Source organism: Pleurodeles waltl, chromosome 7, assembly GCF_031143425.1.
Source record: "Pleurodeles waltl isolate 20211129_DDA chromosome 7, aPleWal1.hap1.20221129, whole genome shotgun sequence".
In the NCBI taxonomy this organism is placed as follows: Eukaryota; Metazoa; Chordata; class Amphibia; order Caudata; family Salamandridae; genus Pleurodeles; species Pleurodeles waltl.
In genome coordinates this window covers 80,284,098-80,306,018 of record NC_090446.1, presented here as the reverse complement: position 1 = coordinate 80,306,018, position 21,921 = coordinate 80,284,098, and the positions used below count along the sequence as shown (strand labels likewise).

Here is a 21,921-nt window from a genome sequence, read left to right as displayed (position 1 = left end):
TCAGGTTTTGCGTATATTTCCATACAGCTCCCAGTCTAACAGCCCTGTATGTATGGTCTGCTACATTAGTCTGATAGTCTCCCTTGGATGTCTGTGCTAGTTCTTATGGAAAATGACAAAGAACAGTTCAAGGTACTGCTCGTTAGCATCTCCACTGCTCCAAGGGTCTTCACAAACAGCCTAGTAGTAGAAAGCACATTTTCCCCACCCCAGCAGTTGGCTGAACAAGAGGGCAGTTAAGCACAAGTGCCTAGCTGATTCTCAGGCCACCATCTCACTCCTACACTATCTCTTTATCACAATAAATTCCTCTAAATTCCATTTACAACTGTTTCAAGTCCAGCCTTTCTAGGGACAGACCTAAACTGGTTAAAGGCAAAGCAGCTCTTACCTTTTTTTCAGCTAAACTATCAGTTGTCTGAACTGTTATGTGCTTAGTGAGCAGGATGGCTTAACACGAGTAATTCACCCCTAAGGGCAAACATGAGTGTGCTTAAGGCTCACAGGTGCCAACTTCATCTTCAAACATTTAGGGTGAAGGAGGACTGAGGTATCTGACAAACACTAGAAAAGCTGTATGTTCTAAAAAGTGAAATTCCTGGACGAAAAATAAACTTAAAGGGGTGTCACAGTTTACTGGATCTAATTGTGCCTAGAGAACAAAGCCTAAACATTGATGAACTTTATAATTTAACATGAAATATGCTAACACTGGCTATCATGGTGTTCTCAACTAACTTTAAAAGTATAACAAATTTCATCTATAGTGAACAGACCTGGGAATCTTAATTTACAATGACAAAAAAGTTTCAACTAGGAAATTCAATACACAAAGAACTAGCGCAGTGGTCCGCGACTGCTTAGAAACATTTTATATTATTAACAGATTAATCAAGTGTATGTAAAAAGGTGGCTAAATGTACAATTGAAAATTTTAAAACATATTGTAAATGTCAAGGAATTTCACATTGGAGGCTAAAAATGTAATTGGTATCCTCAGATTGCTTTTTGGGGGCAATGCAGGTGCATCAAACTGAATATAGTATGGACGATGTGTGGCTGCAATTGAATTTAGAAAACCTCGAACCTTCGTATTAAATTTTTTAAAATCTTTTTATTTATATTTGTTAACAAATACAATGTTAATTGTGTATGTGTTTGATGAATCCTTGTTTCAGTATTTTTTCTGTTTTGTGTTGCATTGCAAATCATTGACAATGTTTCGGCCGGGATCCCTGGCTTCCAGTAATAGCTCAGTGGGGGGAGGTGGTCCCTGGACTCCAATAATAATTCAGTGGGGGTCCCCGAGTTCCAGTAATTATGAAGTGGGCGTCCACTATAGTCAAAAGGTTGGGAACCACTTAAGTAGGCTACTGCCAAATGTCTCTCTAGTTCATAATGACATCCCACGAAGTTTCACACATTCTTCAACATACTGATCCAATCTAATTCACATCTCATTTGTACATCCCGCGATGACCGCAGGTGTGAATTTAACGATTAAGGTATCTCCTTAACTTGTGAAGCTCATGTCTTTTTAGGTTTTGTACTGTGGTCACTATGACAACTCCCTTCAACATTAACTTTCTTTAAATGCGTTTTTCAGGTACTGTACCTGCCCAAGACAGAGATTATTGTGTGCAATCATACACATGGTGTCCCATATGGGCATCAGCTATTCATTCTTGCACTGTACAGAACACACTCTGTCTTGCCACAAACATGAATGAAAATAGACAAGGTGGCAGAGTGAACAATTGCGGGGAATAGCAGGTAGACAGTCTTCCAGGTAAAAAGCATGAATTTTCCAGAATTAAATCTTTCCTAGATTCCTTGCTCAAACTTTTCCCAGTCGTTGAGCTGGGAGTCTCCTGGCAACAGTAAATTAACAACATACTGGTAAACATGTCCTGACATTTTGAAAATTGTCACTGCCTGTTTACTTGATATTTTTCTTCTTCAAGATTCTTGCCTATTCCATCCTAGGACTAGCCTTTTGACCTAAGTTGGTTGTCTCTAAAATGCAGAAAACCTGTTTCTGAGCCTCTAAAAAGAGCCTCTTCTTTGCTTCTGGCTCCTGTAAGAAATATAGGCTTTACCATGACAATCCTCATAAGAGATTTATTTAGTGTACATTCAACGTACATCGCCAAGGACTACATAATATGTTTAACATTTCCAGTTTTATATGTCCTGACAGTGAATAACTGCTACATTCGTTTTTCACTGTTGCAAGGCCTGTCCCTCTCCTAGGTTAACATGGGGGCTACCTTTAAATATGATTAAAGTGTAGATTCCATTTGGGAGCGGATAGACATGGAGTTTGGGGGTCTCTGAGCTCACAATTTAAAGATACATCTTTTAGTAAAGTTGATTTTAAGATTGTGTGTTTGAAAATGCCACTTTTAGAAAATGTGCATTTTCTTGCTTATACCATTTCTGTGACTCTGTTCGGTTGTGGATTCCCTGTCTGAGTCAGTTTGACAGTTGGGCTGGTTGCACCTCTCACTAGACAGTGACACAAAGGGAGCTGGGGTGTAGTCTGCATTTCCTGATGAGCCAACTGTGCTAGGAGGGAGGGGAGGAGTGGTCACTCACACTGAAAGGGCTGTGCCTGCCCTCACACAATGCAGTCTCCAACCCCCTGGTGTGTGTGTGGGGCCTGGCCTAGGCGAGGCAGGATTACGCAATCAAGAGAGACTTTTCTTTGAAGTATGCCTACTTCAAAGGCCAAAATGGGTGTAAGAAGGGCACCCAAAACCACAGACTTTAGAACACTTCTAGAAACCAAGAGGAACCTCTGCATGGAGAAGAGCTGAGGAAGAAGAGCTGCCCTGTCTGTGCTTTGTGGAGCTATCCTGCAGTTGCAGCTTCTGCCTGTGGTAGAGGACGAAGACTGGACTTTGTGTTGCCTTCCTTCTTGTGAAGATCTCCAAGGGCTTGATTTAGAGCTTGCCTCCTGTTGTTTGACGTCTCAGGGACAGCAAAGACTTCTCTCTGCCAGCACCTGGAGCCTCTGGAGGCTGGTGAGATCGCAACCCACGCTGCGTGGTTTTCGGACCATTGTGTGGCTGAATTTCTGAAGCAAACACCTCTGGTCGTGTAAAAACGGCGCAAGGCCTGCCCGGACCCGAGAGTGCTTACCGGATCGACGCATCGCTCTCCTGTGGAGAGAAGAAACAACGCACGCTGACCTGACTAAAGGAGAAACAACGCAAGGTCTCGCTCGTGAGTGAAATCGATGCATCGCAAGCCCTTTTTGACACCCAGTCGCCTCTGCGGGGTTATTTTTGATGCACCCAAGGTACATTTTCATGCTAACAGTGTTAGCGTTGTGTTTAAAATTACATGAAGACTCTTTTTGCATTTTTAGTAAGCACTTGACTTGTGTATTGTGGATTTTTGTTGTTTTGGTCTTGTTTTGTTTAGATAAATATTCTCTATTTTTCTAAACCTGTGTTGTCATTTCGTAGTATTTTCATTAAGTTACTGTGTGTGTTGGTACAAATACTTTACACCTAGCACTCTGAAGTTAAGCCCACTGCTCGTGCCAAGCTATCAAGGGGGTGAGTGGGGGTTAGTTGAGGGTGATTCTCTTTTTACCTGACTAGAGTGGGGGTTCTTGCTTGGACAGGGGGTAACCTGACTGCCAACCAAAGACCCCATTTCTAACATGATTGAAGAAGATATGGCCTAAGAGATGGAAAAGTTAAAGAAAATTGGATTTTTGAAGAAATTGCAGCCTCACAACAGTAAGCTCATGTCATTACGGCACACATGGCCAGTGGGGATGTAAGTCTGTGCACTGATAAAAGAGAATTGGACAAAGGGGTTGTTGATCATTACCCGCTTTCCAATATAACTGAGCTGTTGTGCTGTTTGAGTGATACTAAGCACTTTTCCTCTTTGGACTTAACATTGGCTTCCCAGCAAATACGATTACATCCCCAGTCACAGGAATTAACATCTTTTATCACACCTTTTGGCACTATTAGGTATTTGAGAGTGCCTTTTGGGCTAATTCCAACTTGGTCTGTATCTAAAAGGACTAGAGAAGAAGTATGAAAGAGTGCCTTGGGTGTGAAAACCAGTATGATGTTGTGGTGGATGAAAGGAGTGTGGCAGAGCATGATGAAAGGTTACATGAGGAACTCAAGATTTGAAACAAATGGTCTCACTTTGAAACTAGAAAAGTGCATATTTAATGTATCTTAAGTACCTAGGCCTTAAGATCATCTCTAAGGGTATGCAATCCAAAGAGAATTGGGTTAATATAGTTAAGGATGTGCCTAGTCCTTCGAACAAAGACATTTTTGGTTATGGCTAAGTATTACAGCAAATTTATTTCCAATTACACCAGCAAGAGGGTAAGTATGAGGAGGTTACTGAACAAAGGAACTGAACTTGTTTGGGTTCACATCTATGAAAAATAATTCAAAGATCTAAAAACTGGATTAGAAAAGGCCCCCCCAGTTAGTGTAGTTTTGACCCAGGGCAGTGATGTTTTGATTTTTTTGCATGATGGATGTCAATGCGCTATGCTCCCGAAAGTGGATGATGGTCAAGAAAGATCCGTTCTATTTATTTCCAGTGCCTTAAGAAGAGCAGGATTGGGTTACTCTGTTATAGAAAACAAAGCATTGGATATTTACAGGGCAGCCAGAAAGTTGAGAAAATTACTGTGGGGAGCAAATTTGAAATGTAAACAGACCATAAACCGTTGGAAGGGGTTTTTACAAAAAAAGGTATAGATTTCGGTGTCCAGAAGAATACGCAGGTAGGTAGTTGCTATCCAAGAATTTGAGTTTGTTTTATCAAACATTCCCTGAGGAGAGAATTCTGTAGCAGCCTGCATGTCTAGATTTTGCAGAACTGACCTGGGAAGTTGAGATATTCCTTGTGTTATTTTTGGCAGTGAGCCCTATGAAGAAGGGGTTAAAGTGCATGAAATAACTAGTGGTATCATTCAAGAAGCAGATTGGGTGAAGGAGTTGGAAAAGGACTCTGCCTTGAACAAGGTGGTTTCTTTCTTTAATAAAGGCTGGATATCTAAGAGCCAATGTAGTGAAGCTAGTAAAGGTTTTTTGAAGGTGAAAGATTAACTTTCTTTTTTAAATGGCTTACGTCTAAGGGGCAATGAATCAGTGCCACCGGTTAATCTCAGAAAGTGTTTAATTGATTTGCCAATGAAAACCATCCCGTCATCTCTAGAAATAAAGAGAGACTTTGTGATCATTATTGGTGGCCAGGAATGGATTTGATGATGAAAAGGTCTGTGAGAAGCTGTTGTGAATGCTTGAATAACAACAAGATATTGTAGTGTAGGATATAACCCATGGTGGTGTGAAAGTTGCTGTCTGGTCATTGGAAAGAAATTGCATTAGATATTTTTGGCAACATCCAGTGTGTACAAATATATCCAGAACTACATAGATATGTTCTCGAGTTGGCTTGAGGTAAAGATAGTGAATACCATTGAAACTTGTGATGTGATAACATTTTCTTGAAGATTTGCTTAGCAGAGAAAGATATCCATCTACTTTATTGACTGCAAATTGTGTGCAACTCACTTCTAAGGGAAGTATTCCTGACAGATAGAGGTATTGCGTGTAGGAAGATAGCTCTGTATTACCCTGAGGTCAATGGCATGGTTTAGCACTTACAAGTTTTTGAAAGAAACAATGTTACATGCCGTGGCGCATGGTCTGAATTGGAAGGATGAATTAATGAATAAAGTGAAAGTGTATAGACAGACCACATTTCACAACAGGAAAATCCATATTTGAGCTTTCCGGGAATAGAAAGGCGAATTGCTACATTTGTCCAAGTTGGGTGAACAAGAGAAGAGGTTACCACAGAGGTTAGGTCTGAAGGTGAAGCATGGAGAGTGATACAAAGGAGAAAGGTTTGCAGAAGGAAATTGACCACGATGAGAGGAAAGGAAAAGAGTCAAAGTCAGTAATTTATGTGTCGGGGATTTGGTCAAAATTAAATGTCCTGGCAAGAATGCTGACATTTTAAAATTTAGTGAGCCTACCAAAAGTATCTCAATGATTGTTTGAGTCACTGTTTATAATTATTTGTAACCCTCTGGTTATGTTTCATTTTTATATTGTTACTCATTTGTGTTTGCAGAGGATGATCTGTGGTATCCTGTATTTCTAGAATGTTCGTTTTGAAGAATAAGCAGTACTTTGTTCCCTACAGGACTACTTCAGAAAATCCTAAAGAAGCAGGCATGAAAGCCACCAAGGATCGCAATCCATCTTCTGTGATGGTTTGTGTCAACAGTGATTTCCTTGTAAACCTACTCCATATAGGTCCACATCTAAATCTTCACCACCAGCTAAAGAGACTACTGTTGATAAGGAACAGTCGCCTGGATACCAAGAGACAGGAGCCATAGTCCCATCAACAAAGAAATAGATGATATCAACAGTGACTGGACAGCCTCTCACAATTGGGAGAAAAATGCTGCACTCTAGCCATAGTCCTTAAAAGGTATTTATTTACGTGATAGCAAAAATGGGGCAACAGTAAAGGTGCAACTATTGCCCAGCTCAAACAGCCAGCTCCTTCAATGTTCACTGTTTGACCATTCCAGAATCCTCAACCCCACTCACGATATGGGATTTGGAGTAGCCGGACACACAGCTGAAAGGACATAAACCAACCTTCTAATACACCCAAGATCACTCTTGTTTTGGAGAGGCAGACAGAATCCACATCCCAAAGTAACTTTTGACAACTTTCATTGTGTAATCGTTAGGATACGGAGGACAGTGAAGTTGAAGATCTTTTGGGCCCTGACTGCAGTCCAAGGCAGTTGGAGGTCAAACGCCAAGATCCGGATGAAGAAGTAGAGGAAACCCTGCATGCACGTGGGTGAAGAGGAGCAAGGTTGGCGATGGCACTCTGCAGAGGGGGTGGGCATGATGTTGATCTATTCAGTGCCCTTCAAGATTGATTAGGGAAAGGTTGACTCCTCTCAGTAGCCACAATGCTACCCTACACAGAATAATATATGTGAAAAGGTGACCTGTGTCCCACAAAGTAGTGTGAATTTTGTAAAAAAAAACAAAAAATTTCTACGTGAGCACGTCAAAACTGGTAGGTGACCTGCCTCCAGAAAACAGAAAGACTTCAGTTTCAGGAAGGTGTGTGACATGGTAGTCAGGCAAGGTGTCTGTCTCTTTTACTGCGAACACCCTGTCCACAGCAAAGCAAAGATCATTCGCACCACTCCTGACAGCCTCATATATTCCTCTCGCACTATTCTTTTGCAAACTTTAATACCAAAAAAATGGTAAAATGCAAAAAGCATTATTGAATATGTCCAATCTTCATTATTTGGTCACAAATAGAATGCAATATAAGATGGGTTAGGGGTTAAAGCACCTGCTGCACAGATCTACGTTGAAGATTATAATAATTGTAAGATAAATGTGGTAGTTAATGAACTTGCTGGAGAGCGCTTTATCTGGTCAGAAGGTCGATGTGCCTTTTGTGGCCATCACATTTAATGTGTAGATTAACAGTTTCTGAGTTAATGTAAGAAAGTTCAGTGTGTTAGTGGTTTTGTTTCAGAGATCATTATTTAATTTAAAAATCTAAATTTACAATCTTCGAAAACAGGTCCGTGAGTGATAAGTCCACAGCAAACAGCTGCATATAACTTACAAGATGTAATTTTGAACCTTTGCTGATTTTAAGTTGGCATTCTTAAATAAGGTTGATAACATTTTTTGGTTAGGTAGCTATAATAAGTGATCTCAAACCTTCACTTTGTAATGTGTGCAATATAAATGGTTCTTACACACACGTGCACCTCAAAACAGTTTAAATTTCACTAGCTCTTGCAACCTTGTCAAATGTCTGTGTGCTCTTGTCGCTGAGTAGTCAAAGGGGATGGTTCCAGCTGGGTAGCTCTATTTGACCTCAGGTGCAACCATCAAAATAGCAGAGCTCCAACAATAGTGGATAGTGATTGGCCACAAAGCCAGCCATATACTGCCCAGCTGCTAAAGTCCTTTAAGAACTCTCACCCTCTCCAGGCTGCAGCTCCACACAGCGAAGCAAACTGAATGGGCCCAATTCACAAAGGTAAACTTCGACTTTTGGTCTCAACTTAGACCAATAGAAATACGTTTATGACTTTGGGAATTCACGAAGGGTATGTGCGAGTACTATCTTTAGGTCTGCAATCAAGATAGGGATCCGCCTAAGTGTGAACCTAAAGGTAGTACTTGTAAATGGCCTTTATGAATTCCCAAAGTCGTAAACTTAGGCTTTTGGGCTACGTTTAGACCAAAAGTTTAAATTTACCTTTGTGATTCGGGCCTAATGTTTTTTAAGCCCTTGAGTGTGGTCCTGGTGTCAGCACACTGCTGAGGAGATCTCTGGGGCCAGCCTGGCTCCTTCTTCAGACTCCAGCATTGCTATCTGACCGGGATTGGTCTAGTTCTTGTCTCCAACATCCCTGTCTGGTGGAGAAAAGTACTAGACGTTGAGTTGAGAAAACAGTTGTGGGGTGGAGAGTGCATGAGAGGAGTAATGGACAAAGTACCAGAGGAGAGGGGCATAGGGGTTTCTAATGACTCATGTTATGGAACATATATCTTAGACGCTTAGTGTGCTTGTAACTTACCGATTTAGATACCGCCATCAATCGCTAGAAAGAATTTGTTCCCAATCTCCAAATATGGGGGACGAGATGGAGACTGAAACTGGATTAAAACAAAATAGAATTAATGTTTATTAGCTCCGACACCAACGGATGCTCTAAAAGAACTGCCTTGCGCACCTCAAAAAAGCAAGTATCCGCACTGAGATCATAGGGAATGCCCAATCGCAGTGCTTCATCCTAAACAACAAACAACTTTGAGGACACTGTGAAATCATTTGCAAAGAGTGTGCAAAAACATTTATGACTCCTGAGTTCAACCAAGAATTGAATTCCTGAAGTAGATCGTAAATAAGACGCACTGGCTGCGTTGTAACTGGAGTGTGGGATCTCCATTATCAGTAGTCTCCTGGCCACGTGCACAGCACCATTGAAAGTAGGCCTGGACAGAATTTCAATTACATTACTTTTTGACGCACTTACTGATATTTATGCAATTACTCCTGCCAGCTTAATTGGGGGGAGGAGATTGGGGGATTTCTACTGTGCGAGTACATTTAGCTAAAACAAGCGGCTGCTTGCTTTTCGTGTTCTGCTGCCTTTAGAGCTATTTCATAGCCCAAAATTCATCCTCATATCCATTTTGGTCGTGGGGGAGGATTTTCCCACTAGGAAATAGTTCTAAATGCAGAATTACTCTTCTTGCCTAATTCCGCGTAATCTCACAGATTTCCTAGGTAATTCTGTATGATTACGCTACACAGAATTACACAAGTTACGCCCACCCCTAATTGAAAATTGTACTTTATGCAGATGCTAGATTAGTTACAGACTGGGACGTTTGGCCATGTGACGTCAGTACTTTGTAAACTCAAAGGTCGTCAATGGTAAGCTTCTGTGTCCATCGCTTTCAAAGTTCTGAAAACAAGCACTTACTCCTATCTGAATAATGAATTACTATTCTCAGGCTCCAGTCAAAATTCACTGGCAGAAAACGCCTTCACTCTAACCCATCGCTTCTCAGGTTTTGTTCAGAAGATCTGGAATGACATCTCGCTAAGTATCAGACATCTTCCAAAAAGTGCCTCAAAGATGCTTTTATGTACCCTTCATTTTCCCTGGACCACTGCGATTGTTCATCTGTTAACTTTGCAGCCATCAGGGCTTTTTATGGTGTGGCCTTCTTACAGCTTAATCTTTCATGCAAGCCTTAAACCATGTATACACACAGAACTGCTTTGGTTCAGGCCTCTTCATCCATTGGTCTGTTCCCCTGTCATTCAAATTTTCTTCCGCCCACCATTGCATAGACCAAGATCAATGGGTAAGTCCATGTCAGCTGTCGGCTGGTTTGCATTGAATGACATAGTTTCCTTGATCACACGTATAAATAGGCTAAAAAGAAGCACTCTTCAGTGTCTGGATTAGAGAGTCAATATTTTAATTTGCCAATTTTCTTTAAATTCTATATCACCTTTTGTTCTTATTCAGATATCTTGATGGTCTAAGCTATGCCTGCACATTACTGTAATTCAAAGGTACTAGCACCTATACTTCTTACCAATGAGAAGATATTGCTGTGATGTTACTTAAAACTAATAACGGTATCTGTATATGGCTGCAAGGAGCACCTCACATAGCTCTTTTACAATTAAATGCCATGGTTATTTTTTAATGTATTTTTTTAAAAATCATATGCATGTGGCTGCACATCTAGACTGCAGCACGTTTTCTCTTTAGTTTCGTTGCATTCTTGCAATAGAAACAAAGCTAAAAATAGAAACATCTCTTCAGTTTTAGAAGGGCAGGCCTATTGACAGTGCCAATGGTTGTTTTTTCATGTAAAGGCCCCTTGCACCTCTTTTGTTCACAGCAATGCTGCAGCGCAGTCTATGTAAATAAAAGTGCTTGAGGACAGAACTGGTACCTACCTGGTGGCAATGATTATGCAGGTCTTTTGGTGGGGAGGGGTTCTTGAATCTTATGCACATGAGAGAAGTAAAATACCTAATGGGAATGGAGGGCACCGGAAGAGGGTGTGCATTAAAATACCAGACTAGGATGGAGGGAACTTGGCGATGATGAAGATACTGGAGCAAGATGGTGGAGAAGAGTAGATGATAGGGATTGTGGAGTATAGTAGGTACCTGACTGTGATTGGAGACTGTGTGGGAGGGTAGTGGAGGGCACTTTAGAAGGTGGTGGACAGCGCACCTCTGCTAGGTGTAGCATAAGGTACCATACCTCATGGGGAGGTGTGAGGGAGTACTTGAGAGAAACTGAGAAGAAAGCCTGGTGGCAGGAGTCTTCCTATAGCGGAGGTTTTGGAGAAGAAGAGGGACAAAATGTGCCATATCAATGGAGGGCCCATGATGGTGCTTGAGGGGGGACCGCAGGGCAGCTCAGGGAGGTAAAGATGAGAGGGAGTGGTTAAAAGTTATGAGCAAAGACATTGTAGCAGGGTGAGGAATAGAGAACAAGCTGGTGGGACGGAGGAGGGCCTGCTGAAGGATAGGGAGAAGAGGTAGAGATTCTGAGGGGAATTCACTAGAAAGGATGGAGGACTATGTGCCATCCTCCTGGCTGAAGATGGCACTGTTGCCTTAAATACCAGCAGTGTGGTAGAGTTCCACCTCCCTGCAAGAGAGACAGTTCTGTCATTAACAAAACCCAAGGGAAGCAGAAGAGTCACTAATCCCACGTAAAGTGATCCTGAAAGTAGTTCACATGTAGGGAAATATCACATGTCTAAATACTACAAATAAGGGAACATCACAGATGAGCTCATTAAAAAGTAAAGCTAGCAGACAGTCGCTTTCAGAACAGGGAGCTCTGTATCCAGTGACAAGGGTTATGAAACGTCTGCAGTGAAAACAGGACGAGACCCGGGTGCACTCAGCACCGGGCAGGTACACTGGTGGGCCACAGCAGGGCAAGAAATGTGTGCAGTGAGAGCAAGACAGAGTGCGAAGGAGTGGTTAGAATAGATGACAGCCAGCATGGGTGTAGTGAAAGCAGGGATGCAAGAACTGCAGGGTATAAACTGGGTGCAGTGAGAGACAGATTTAAAACTGCTGTGACAAACGGATTAAAAAATGGATGCAGTGAGAGACGGATTGAAAACTGGGTGTAGTAAGAGTTGGATTAAAAACTGGGTGCAGTGAGAGATAGATTAAAAAATGGCTGCAGTGATCAGAGTGAGAGTGCAGTGAGAATTTTACAGTACGAACAGAGTCCAGTGACAGCAGTGCAACAAACTGGGTGCAGTAGAGCAATGTAGAGACTCAGGCCCTCTTTATGAGTTTGGCGGTCATTACTGCCGTACCGGCGGCCAGCCAAAGACCGCCGTGGATGCGGGAAACTTACAGCCGTATTACGACTCCAAAATCAAAAAACGCCAGAAAATAGCCAGGTATCTGACCCCGCAAGGCTGAACGACGGCGGGAAACAGGTGACTCTAAAACCGCCATGGCAAGAATAGACGGCCCTCCCAATTACGACTCACAAATCAGCACAGCGGTCATTCAACGGCGGTATGCCATTGGCAGGATGGACCGCCGCAGCCATAAAATCGACTCACCAACAAAAACACCCCACACGGGACATTTTGAAAACCCCACACCTGATACACATACGCATACACACACTTCATACACACCACTATAAAAAAACACACCCCCAATCCCTAGCTATGCCTACCTTCTGCCACACAATTCCCAGCCAACTGGAAACAGACACCCCAAACTCAAGACACACTTGCACATCCCACACGCCTCATTCAACTCACAAACATGCATCCCACAACAACACCTTAAAATATCTCCACACCTGTCAACAACTCACACACTCCATTGCCCCAAACAACTCCACCACATCACATCATATATCTCCCCACATAACCCACTATGGCACCCACTAAGTACACCCTTTTCACTGACAGGGAGTTGCAGACCATGGTGGATGAAATAATCAGGGTGGAGTCATAGCTCTTCGGTGCACAGGTCCAGCAGACATCCATTGCTAGGAAAATGGAGCTATGGCAGAGGATCGTCAACAAGGTGAATGTAGTGGGAAGCCATCCACGCACAAGGGATGACATCAGGAAGAGGTGGAACAACCTGTGGGGGAAGGTACATTCCATGGCATTACAACACCAGCTTGCCATCCAGCGGACTGGCGGTGGTCCGCCACCATCTTCCCCCGAGTTGACCGAGTGGGAGGAGAAAGTCTTGGCTAGCCTGTAGCTGGAGGGCCTCACTGGAGGCAGTGGAGGACTGGACTCTGGTAATTCACTGACACACCCCTCCCACCACCTGCAACTGAAATGCATGCTTACCCCTCCCCTTGTAACTACCCCAAAGCATCCTATCCCATATCAACCCCACCAACCACCCACACCGGTCCTCTCCATGCCCATGCACCCCACTAACACCTTCCCAATATGCACACAACCACCAGTCCCTGCATGTAACGCACAAAACACTACAATTCCTACAATGCATCACCCATCCCACTGATAACTATGCACTGCACCCATTCCAAAGGGAGTCCTGCATGCAGATGTATGGGGATGTAAGCACAAGAAACAGGTGGCAGATGCTAACAAGGACTTGGCCACAGCCCGGAAGTGCTTGAAGCGCTCCAGCGCCGAGCCTGCCTTTTACCCAGAAAGGCGGGTCCATTGAAGGGCATGTCCATAAGAATTGCCTGGATATCCTGCGAAAAGCCAGAGGTGCGTAGCCAGGCTTGGCGTCGAGGGGCCGCTGTCATGGAACTCGCCCTGCCCAGCGTGTGCGTCGTGTCCAAACCACTAGTGATGGTAAACTTGGCTGCATCTCGCCCATCTTTAACTGCCTGTGAGAGAGAGAGGCCCACACATCCTCCGGGACCTGAGGCAGCACCTTCGCCACCGTATCCCATAGTGCATGGGAAAAATGGCCCAATAGGCACAAGCTATTTACAGACCTCAATGCCAGGATGGAGGAAGTAAACACCTTCTTTCCCAATAGGCGACCATAAAATCACAAATGGCACCAAAGATGCCGATGACGTTCTCCTGGATCCGAACAACGCGACTGGAAAGCGCTCGCAAGAGTATTGCTGTGCAAACGTTCCACATTCCAAGCTGACACCAGGAAATTCTAAAGGTGAGGACTCTGCAGCCAGATAGAACCCCTACCAGGTAATGTGTTACCGGTAATTAACTTGTTCGTTAACTTTAAAAAAAATCTGTCAGAAATGTGAATTGATTGCTCTGTTTTTAATGTAACTGCCAATATTATTAACGAAAAAGGGCATAATGCCTTTTTTTGATCAAACTACTATGGACTTGTATTAATTTACCCCTCTCACGTGGGTACACAGTTTTAATTGTGGCACTGATATGGCCTGCCACTGCATGGAGATTCGTGAAAAATTAACTAGGGGTGTTTTTATATGATTAATATTCTTATGTAAGTATGTTGAAATGATTTAAAATAATTATTGCACAAGACAATTAATGTTCAGCAAGTGCATTAGCCTCCTAAGCTATTTTGCTAGTATTATGTACTCTATGATCGATGGATGAAGAGACACTTCTGCGGCCTGTGACCGAAATCCCTGACGTTTTAGCTCGTTGTCAGTTTAGTTAGGGGCAAGGTGTGAAAATAATTCATGTCTTCTTTTGGAGGGACGGATTTTCACAGATTCCGCTGCTCTGCGCAAGGCACCGCGGGCCCTCCAGACTATGGCCCTTTTCTGCCCTCAAACTCGTGGGTTCCCGGAGTGTAATCCTTCCCGCACCAACGAGGAGGGGAAAACAACAGTCGAAGAAAATGTAACATAAGGAGAGAAGAGCAAAAGAGTAAACAAAACTTGCAGAGAGGAAGGGGCAAAAGGGAGCAAACCCGAGCGAGAGCATGGAAGAGATGCTTCGAGGGTGGAAAACGAAATTAAAAGATGAAATAGAAAGAGAAAATAGGAATTATAAAAATAGAAAAGAGGGAGGAAGAAGAATCATGTAGACAAGGACAAAAGAGAAAGAGGCGGAGGGGAGGAGAAGGGGTGCAAGAAAGTAACCACTCGAGCGCGCAGCTGGAGGACGCGGCCTAACCTTGGATGCTGGGGTGCAGCTAGAAGACAATAGCGCTCTGTGCGAGGCCACCGTGTCCCAGACTTAGTGTCCAGCGGGCGGGCGGTGGGAGGAGATGCTGAGCCCGGGCGGAGAGGGCCCCGGAGCCCCGCGCCTGGAGGGAGGCCTGCAGAGGGGCGCGCGCGGGGCCGGCATGGAGTGGCGCGAGAGGGGCGAGCCCCGCACCGGCAAGCTGGACACCGACATCACCTACGCAGAGCTCAACTTCCTGCGGGCCTCCAGGCTGAACGTGGGCAGCATGGCCGGCGAGACCCCGGCCGTGCCGGCCAAACCGGCGCTGTGAGTAGCCGGGCCTGCCTCACCGGGGAGCAGGAGGGTGGGGAGCACCGCCGCCTGCGGTGAGAGGGGTCAGAGTGCCTGCAGGGGAAGGGGCCAGAGTGCCTGCAGTGAGAGGGGTCAGAGTGCCTGCGGTGAGAGGGGCCAGAGTGCCTGCGGTGAGAGGGGTCAGAGTGCCTGCGGTGAGAGGGGCCAGAGTGCCTGCGGTGAGAGGGGTCAGAGTGCCTGCGGTGAGAGGGGCCAGAGTGCCTGCGGTGAGAGGGGTCAGAGTGCCTGCGGTGAGAAGAGCCAGAGTGCCTGCGGTGAGAGGGGTCAAAGTGCCTGCAGTGAGAGGGGTCAAAGTGCCTGCAGGGGAAGGGGCCAGAGTGCCTGCAGTGAGAGGGGTCAAAGTGCCTGCAGTGAGGGGAGTCAAAGTGCTGCAGTGAGAAGGGTCAAAGTGCCTGCAGGGGAAGGGGCCAGAGTGCCTGCGGTGGTAGGGGTCAAAGTGCCTGCAGTGAGGGGAGTCAAAGTGCTGCAGTGAGAAGGGTCAGAGTGCTGCAGTGAGAAGGGTCAAAGTGCTGCAGTGAAAGGGGTGAAAGAGCCTGCAGGGGAAGGGTCCAGAGTGCCTGCAGTGAGAGGGGTCAAAGTGCCTGCAGTGAGAGGGGTCAAAGTGCCTGCAGGGGAAGGGTCAAAGTACCTGCAGGGGAAGGGGCCAGAGTGCCTGTGGTGAGAGGGGTCAAAGTGCCTGCGGTGAGAGGGGTCAAAGTGCCTGCAGGTGAGGGGCCAGAGTGCCTGCAGTGAGAGGGGTCAAAGTGCCTGCAGAGAGAAGGGTCAAAGTGCCTGAAGTGAGAGGGGCCAGAGTGCCTGCGGTGAGAGGGGTAAAAGTCCTGCAGTGAGAAGAGCCAGAGTGCTGCAGTGAGAAGGGTCAATGTGCCTGCAGTGAGGGGAGTCAAAGTGCTGCAGTGAGAAGGGTCAAAGTGCTGCAGTGAGAAGGGTCAAAGTGCTGCAGTGAAAGGGGTCAAAGAGCCTGCAGGGGAAGGGGCCGAGTGCCTGCGGTGAGAGGGGTCAAAGTGCCTGTGGTGAGAGGGGTCAAAGTGCCTGCAGGTGAGGGGACAAAGTGCCAGCAGTGAGAGGGGTCAAAGTGCCTGCAGTGAGAAGGGTCAAAGTGCCTGAAGTGAGAGGGGCCAGAGTGCCTGCGGTGAGAGTGGCCAAAGTGCTGAAGTGAGAAGAGCCAGAGTGCTGCAGTGAGAAGAGTCAAAGTGCTGCAGTGAAAGGGGTCAAAGAGCCTGCAGGGGAAGGGGCCAGAGTGCCTGCAGTGAGAAGGGCCAACGTGCCTGCAGTGAGAGGATTCAAAGTGCTGCAGTGAAAGGGGTCAAAGTGCCTGCAGTGAGAGGGTTCAACGTGCTGCAGTGAGAGGGGTCAAAGTGCCTGCAGTGAGACGGGCCAAAGTGCTTGCAGTGAGAAGGGTCAAAGTGCCTGCATTGAGAGGGTTCAAAGTGCTGCAGTGAAAGGGGTCAAAGTGCTGGAGTGAAGGGAGCCAAAGTGCCGCAAAGAGAGGGTTCGAAGTGCTGCAGTGAGAGGGTTCAAAGTGCTGCAGTGAGATGGGTCAAAGTGCTTGCAGGGAGAGAACGCAAAGTGCTTGTAGGGAGAGAGAAGTATAAGTGCTTGTGCGGAGAGGGAAGCCTGAGTGCTTGCCGTGGCAGAGGCCTAAGTGCTTGCAGTGAGAGTGCTTGTAGTGATTACAGTTAGAGAAGGTCAAAAAGTGTTTACCTTGAGAGTGTCAAAGTGGAGTGAGAAGAGTCAACGAGAAAAGAGGGGAGCCAAGGTTTTTACAGTGAAAAAAGGGCCAAAATGCAGTGATAAGGGTCAAAGGGAACAGAGGGGTCAAAGTGCAGGGATAGGATTCTAAGGGCTGCCAGTAGAAGGGGAACATATGCTTTCAGTGAGAGTGATTATCGTACTTACAGTTAGAGGGAGTCAAAGTGCTGAGAGTATCGAACTGAGAGGAGTCATTGTGAAGGAAGAAGAGACAACAAAAATGGGAAGGTTCAAAGTGTTTAAAGTGACAAGGGTCGAAGTACAGTGAGATGGGGGCAACGAGAAAAGAGAGGGGTCAAAATGTTTACAGTAAGAAGGTTTAGCCTGTAAAGAGACGGTTCAAAGTGCTGACAGTGAGAGGGGTAGAAGTGCCTGTGGTCACAGTAATAGTAGTACTTACAGTTGAACGTGTCAGCGTGTTTACCTTGAGAGTGCGGAAGAGAACCGAGAAGGATCAACGAGAAATGAGGGGTCAAAGTGCTTACAGTGAGGGGGGGCAGGAGCTGTCATTTATAGGGGACAAAGTGAAGTGAGGGTTTAAAGTGCTCACCTTGAGAGTGTTGAAGTCAGATGTGTCAAGTGCACAGAGAAGGATGAGCCAGAAAAGAGAGTGCTGTTTACAGTGAAAAGGGTCGACGAGGAAAGAGAGGGGTTAAAGTGTTGAGAGATGGCACAAAGTGTTTACAGTGAGAGAGTGAAAGTGAGGTGAGAGGAGTTAAAGCACTTAGAGTTGTGGTGGTGGGGGGGGGGGGGGGGGCAAAGTGTTCGTTGTGAGAGCGCCAAAGTATAAGGAGTGATAAAAGTGCTTGCAGTGAGAGGGGCTAGAGTGCTTCGTGATGGGGGTGCCAAAGTGTTTGCCTTGAGAGCGTTAAAGGAAAGGGCGAAGGGTCGAGAGAAGAGAGAGGAATGCAAGTGTTGGCGATGAGGGGGTCAGTCATTGCATAACCCTCTCAGTCAGGCCTCTCTGGCCGTGGACATCCCTGGCTTTTAACAAGGACACTTCCACACTTTGTGGAGTAACATGGCCGCTGGTTGATTGAGTCATACGACGCGCTGACAGTTCAAATCAGTCAAACCTTCATAAGTCATAACTTAAAAAACATTTTGTACAAGTTTACTATTCCACTGCTTGAGTTTGTGCCCTTCCAAAGTCTGCTTTTGCTGCAGGATCTCTCCGCCTCTTTACTTGCTAACCGACTGCTTGTCCAAGGTGGCCAGCCAGGACTGAAAGTGCCCAGGCTGCCTTGGGATGCTGCCTTTGGAGCTGCCTTGGGATGCTGCCTTTGGAGGCTGCCTTGGGATGCTGCCTTTGGAGGCTGCCTTGGGATGCTGCCTTTGGAGGCTACCTTGGGTGGCTGCCTTTGGAGGCTGCCTTGGGATGCTGCCTTTGGAGCTGCCTTGGGATGCTGCCTTTGGAGGCTGCCTTGGGATGCTGCCTTTGGAGGCTACCTTGGGTGGCTGCCTTTGGAGCCTGCCTTGGGATGCTGACTTGGGTGGCTGCCTTGGGATGCTATGCTACCTTGGGATGCTACCTTGGGATGCTACCTTGGAATGCTGCCTTGGGTGGCTGCCTTTGGAGCCTTCCTTGGGATGCTGCCCTAGGAGGCTACCTTGGGATGCTACCTTGGGTGGCTGCCTTGGGTGGCTGCCTTGGGAGGCTGCCTTGGGTGGCTACCTTGGGATGCTGCCTTCGGATTCTGCCTTGGGTGGCTGCCTTTGCAGCCTGCCTTGGATGCTGCCTTGGGTGGCTGCTTTGGGATGCTGCCTTGGGTGGCTGCCTTGGGAGGCTGCCTTGGGTGGCTACCTTGGGATGCTGCCTTGGGTGGTTGCCTTTGGACCTAGCATTGGGATGCTGCCTTGGGTGGCTGCCTTTGGAGCCCGCCTTGGGATGCTGCCTTGGGTGGCTGCCTTGAGATTCTACCTTGGGAGGTTACCTTGGAATGCTGCCTTGGGTGGCTGCCTTGGGAGGCTACCTTGGAGGCTGCCTTTGTGGGATGCATTGGGAGGCTGCCTTGGGTGGATGCCTTAGAAGGCTGCTTTGGAAGGCTGCCTTAGCCTTAGTAGGCTGCCTTGATAGGCTGCCTTAGCCTTAGGAGGCTGCTTTGGGAGCCTGTTTTTGGAGCCTGCCTTGGGATGCTGCCTTAGGAGGCTGCCTTGGGTGGCTGCCTTGGGAGGCTACTTGGGATGCTGCCTTGGGAGGCTACTTGGGATGCTGCCTTGGGAGCCTACCTTGATGCTGCCTTGGGATGCTGCCTTGGGAGCCTACCTTGATGCTGGCTTGGGTGGCTACCCTGGGAGGCTGCCTTAGAAGGCTGCACTGGAAGGGTGCGTTAGCCTTGGGAGGCTGCCTTAGGAAGCTGCTTTAGAAGGTTATCATAGTCCCTTCTGCAGCTGGCCCAGCCATCCCAAGGCCTGCTGAGTCAAGCAGCCCTCTTCGTTCCATTTTCTTTGGCCAGTGGTCTATATCGTTTCAGCATGTGGTTGTCTTCTCTGATACAGCATAAGTGTACTTTTTTTCGCACCAGCAATCACTTGGTCTTAGCCCTTCTGCGTTGTGTGGGTGAGGCAGGGTACAGAGTTGTGGTGTTCCTTATATTCCCCTCTTCCTTGGAGGTGGTTGGGGGTTTCAAAAGAAAAGGCCCCTCTTTTGGCCAACTAGTACAGCAACCATTGGGGGGCCAACCCCAAACTAGGCTGCATCCCTGGGCCCTTTCCCCAGATCCCTTCTCCATATTAGGGGTGGATGGGAGGAGGGCACTGATATGCACATTTCCATACCCCTGCTTTCTGGCTCTTGTTTTGGCACACCCACATGGAGGAGGGTTCCCTCCTTTCTCCCTTTCCTCCTGGATACATTTTAGATCGCACCTAAGACAGCCCATTTGTGGTCTGTTGTGAGACATATTGTTAGCTTATAGTGGGCTTAGAGCTCACCCATTGCTTACCATTGGTGGGCTTTATAGTCTCGTCTTACATTTGCATGCTTCCAATTTGTCAGCTTCCTTAGGCCGTCCTTCCTCTTCTAGGGTTTGTCCCTCCCTTGGAGCACGGACTCGTTACTTGTGTCCTTCCACTGCTGAATCTTTCTTCTAGTCTGTGCACTCTATGAAAGTGTATGTGTTTTCAAGCCATCTCCCTTGTATGCTTCGTATCCTCTTTCCCCTCCATGTGTTACTTCTCTCGCCCTCCCTTCCTTAGTTACCTTTCATGCTATCACCTTTTTTTCCCACCTTCAATTGTTGTTCTTGCTTCTCCACCTCCTCTGTTGTTTGTGTGATTCCCAGTCCACCCTCCATTGCTATGTGCTTCTGCATTGCTGCCTTTTGCCTGTCCTTCTCACGCCCAGCCCGCATCCTTCTCTCCCACCCTCCCTTACTCCAGGTTGCCTTTCCTCTGCCTGCCTAACCTACTCCTCCTTTATTTACTAATCCACCTCGGACTGATAAAAAGAAAAATGATGTTCACCTCATTTTGTGTGCATCCACATCTGGTATGCCACACTCCAATAAAATGCTGTGACAGCTCAATTTTTATATTGTATATAGCATGGCCAGAAATCAATGCAAAAGCCTATACGGCTCTTAGGCGAGACCTATTGAATTTGCCAATGCTTGTTCATTTATGCCTCCAAGCTCTTTCCCCAGTAGGGTGACCACCCGTCTGTGATTTTCACGGACTGTCCGTAATTTCGCCCTGCGCTCCGTTGTCCGTGATGAAAGGCTTAAGGAACAGCATTTGTCCTTAATTTTAGCCTTTCACCTAAAGGACAAAATGTAATTAGGACAGATCAGTTTCCCCAGCTGGACTGAAAGGCAGGGGGTCTCCTGTGGTCTGAGGGAGGGAGGGCAGATAAAATGGCTCCTTCCCTAAAGAAATGAAAATGTGCACAACTGACAAATCTGCAAATGTAAAGGGGCTTGGAAACTTGCATTGACTTTAATCAAAGGAATCACTTAAAGCTTTCTGATGACAAAGACATTTTCTTTTAGAGAGGTACTGTATGGGTGTTCCAAGGTGAGCTGTGGAGTAAGTGGTTTTATTGGAGTGTTATCAAAAAATGTTAGTACTAGGTATAAACTGTATATTATTCAAATCTGTATTTTTGAAGGACTTTTTTATTTAACCGAAATGTATTTGCACATTTTGTAGCAGCCTATATTATGAGGTGTGTAATGCATGTTTAAAATAAGGACTTACACATTCATAGTTCTTTCAGGGACCTCGGTACCTCATAGTACTAACATTGGCAAAGCCAATAGGCCTTGTCTACGCAAGAGTTCTTGGCTTTGCCAATGTGTTTTAGCCATGTTATACACCAGAGTGTCTGCTGTTAAGCATGGCTAAAAGTTAGTGGCATAGTAGCAGTGGAGTAGAGTGGCATAGGAGCAGTGGCATAGAGCACAGTGGTGCAGAGTAGAGTGCAGTGGGGTACACTGCAGTTGTTTAGAGTGCATTGGCGTATAGTGCAGTGGATTAGAGTGCAGTGGCGTGGGGCAGAGTAGAGTGGCATAGAGTGCAGTGGTGCAGAGCAGTATGCAATGGAGTGGCAGAGAGTGCAGCAGTGTAGAGTGGTGCAATGGCATTAAATGCAGAATAGGCTTGGGTGGCATAGAGTGCAGTGATGTAGAGTGGTGCAGAGTGGACTAGTGTATGGTGGTGCAGAGAAAAGTAGAGTAGAGTGCAGTGGCATAGAGTGCAGAGGCATAGAGTGCAGTGGCGTAGAACACAGTACTATAGAGTTAGTGGTGTAGAGTACAGTGCCTGAGAGTGCAATGTTGCAGAGTGTCAGTGTATTGGTGTAGAGTGGCACAGAGAGCAGTGGCGTAGAGTACAGTGGTGCAGAATAGAGGGCAGTGGTGTACAGTGCAGTTTAGAGTGCATTGGTGTAGAGTGCAGTGCCATAGAGTGGCATGGGGCAGAGTAGAGTGGCATAAAGTGCAGTGAGGTAGAGTGGTATACAATAGCGTGGCAGAGAGTTCAGTAGTATGAAGTGGTGCAGTGGCATAGAGTGCAGAGTAGACTAGCGTGGCATAGAGAGCAGTGGCATAGAGTGGTGCAGTGTGGAGTAATGTAGAGTGGTGCAGAGTAGAGT

The 21,921-nt window shown here is 46.3% G+C and overlaps 1 protein-coding gene across 1 annotated transcript in view; it reads left to right on the top strand.

Moving 5' to 3' along the window:
- The first annotated feature begins 14,723 nt into the window (after positions 1-14,723).
- The window catches only part of LOC138303692 (asialoglycoprotein receptor 1-like), a 49,439-nt gene continuing 42,241 nt past the window's right edge, over positions 14,724-21,921 (top strand). The window contains exon 1 of the mRNA XM_069243021.1: positions 14,724-15,035. Within this exon, the coding sequence (XP_069099122.1) occupies positions 14,812-15,035 (224 nt within the window). The 5' untranslated portion in view covers positions 14,724-14,811. The remainder of the gene's footprint in view (positions 15,036-21,921) is intronic.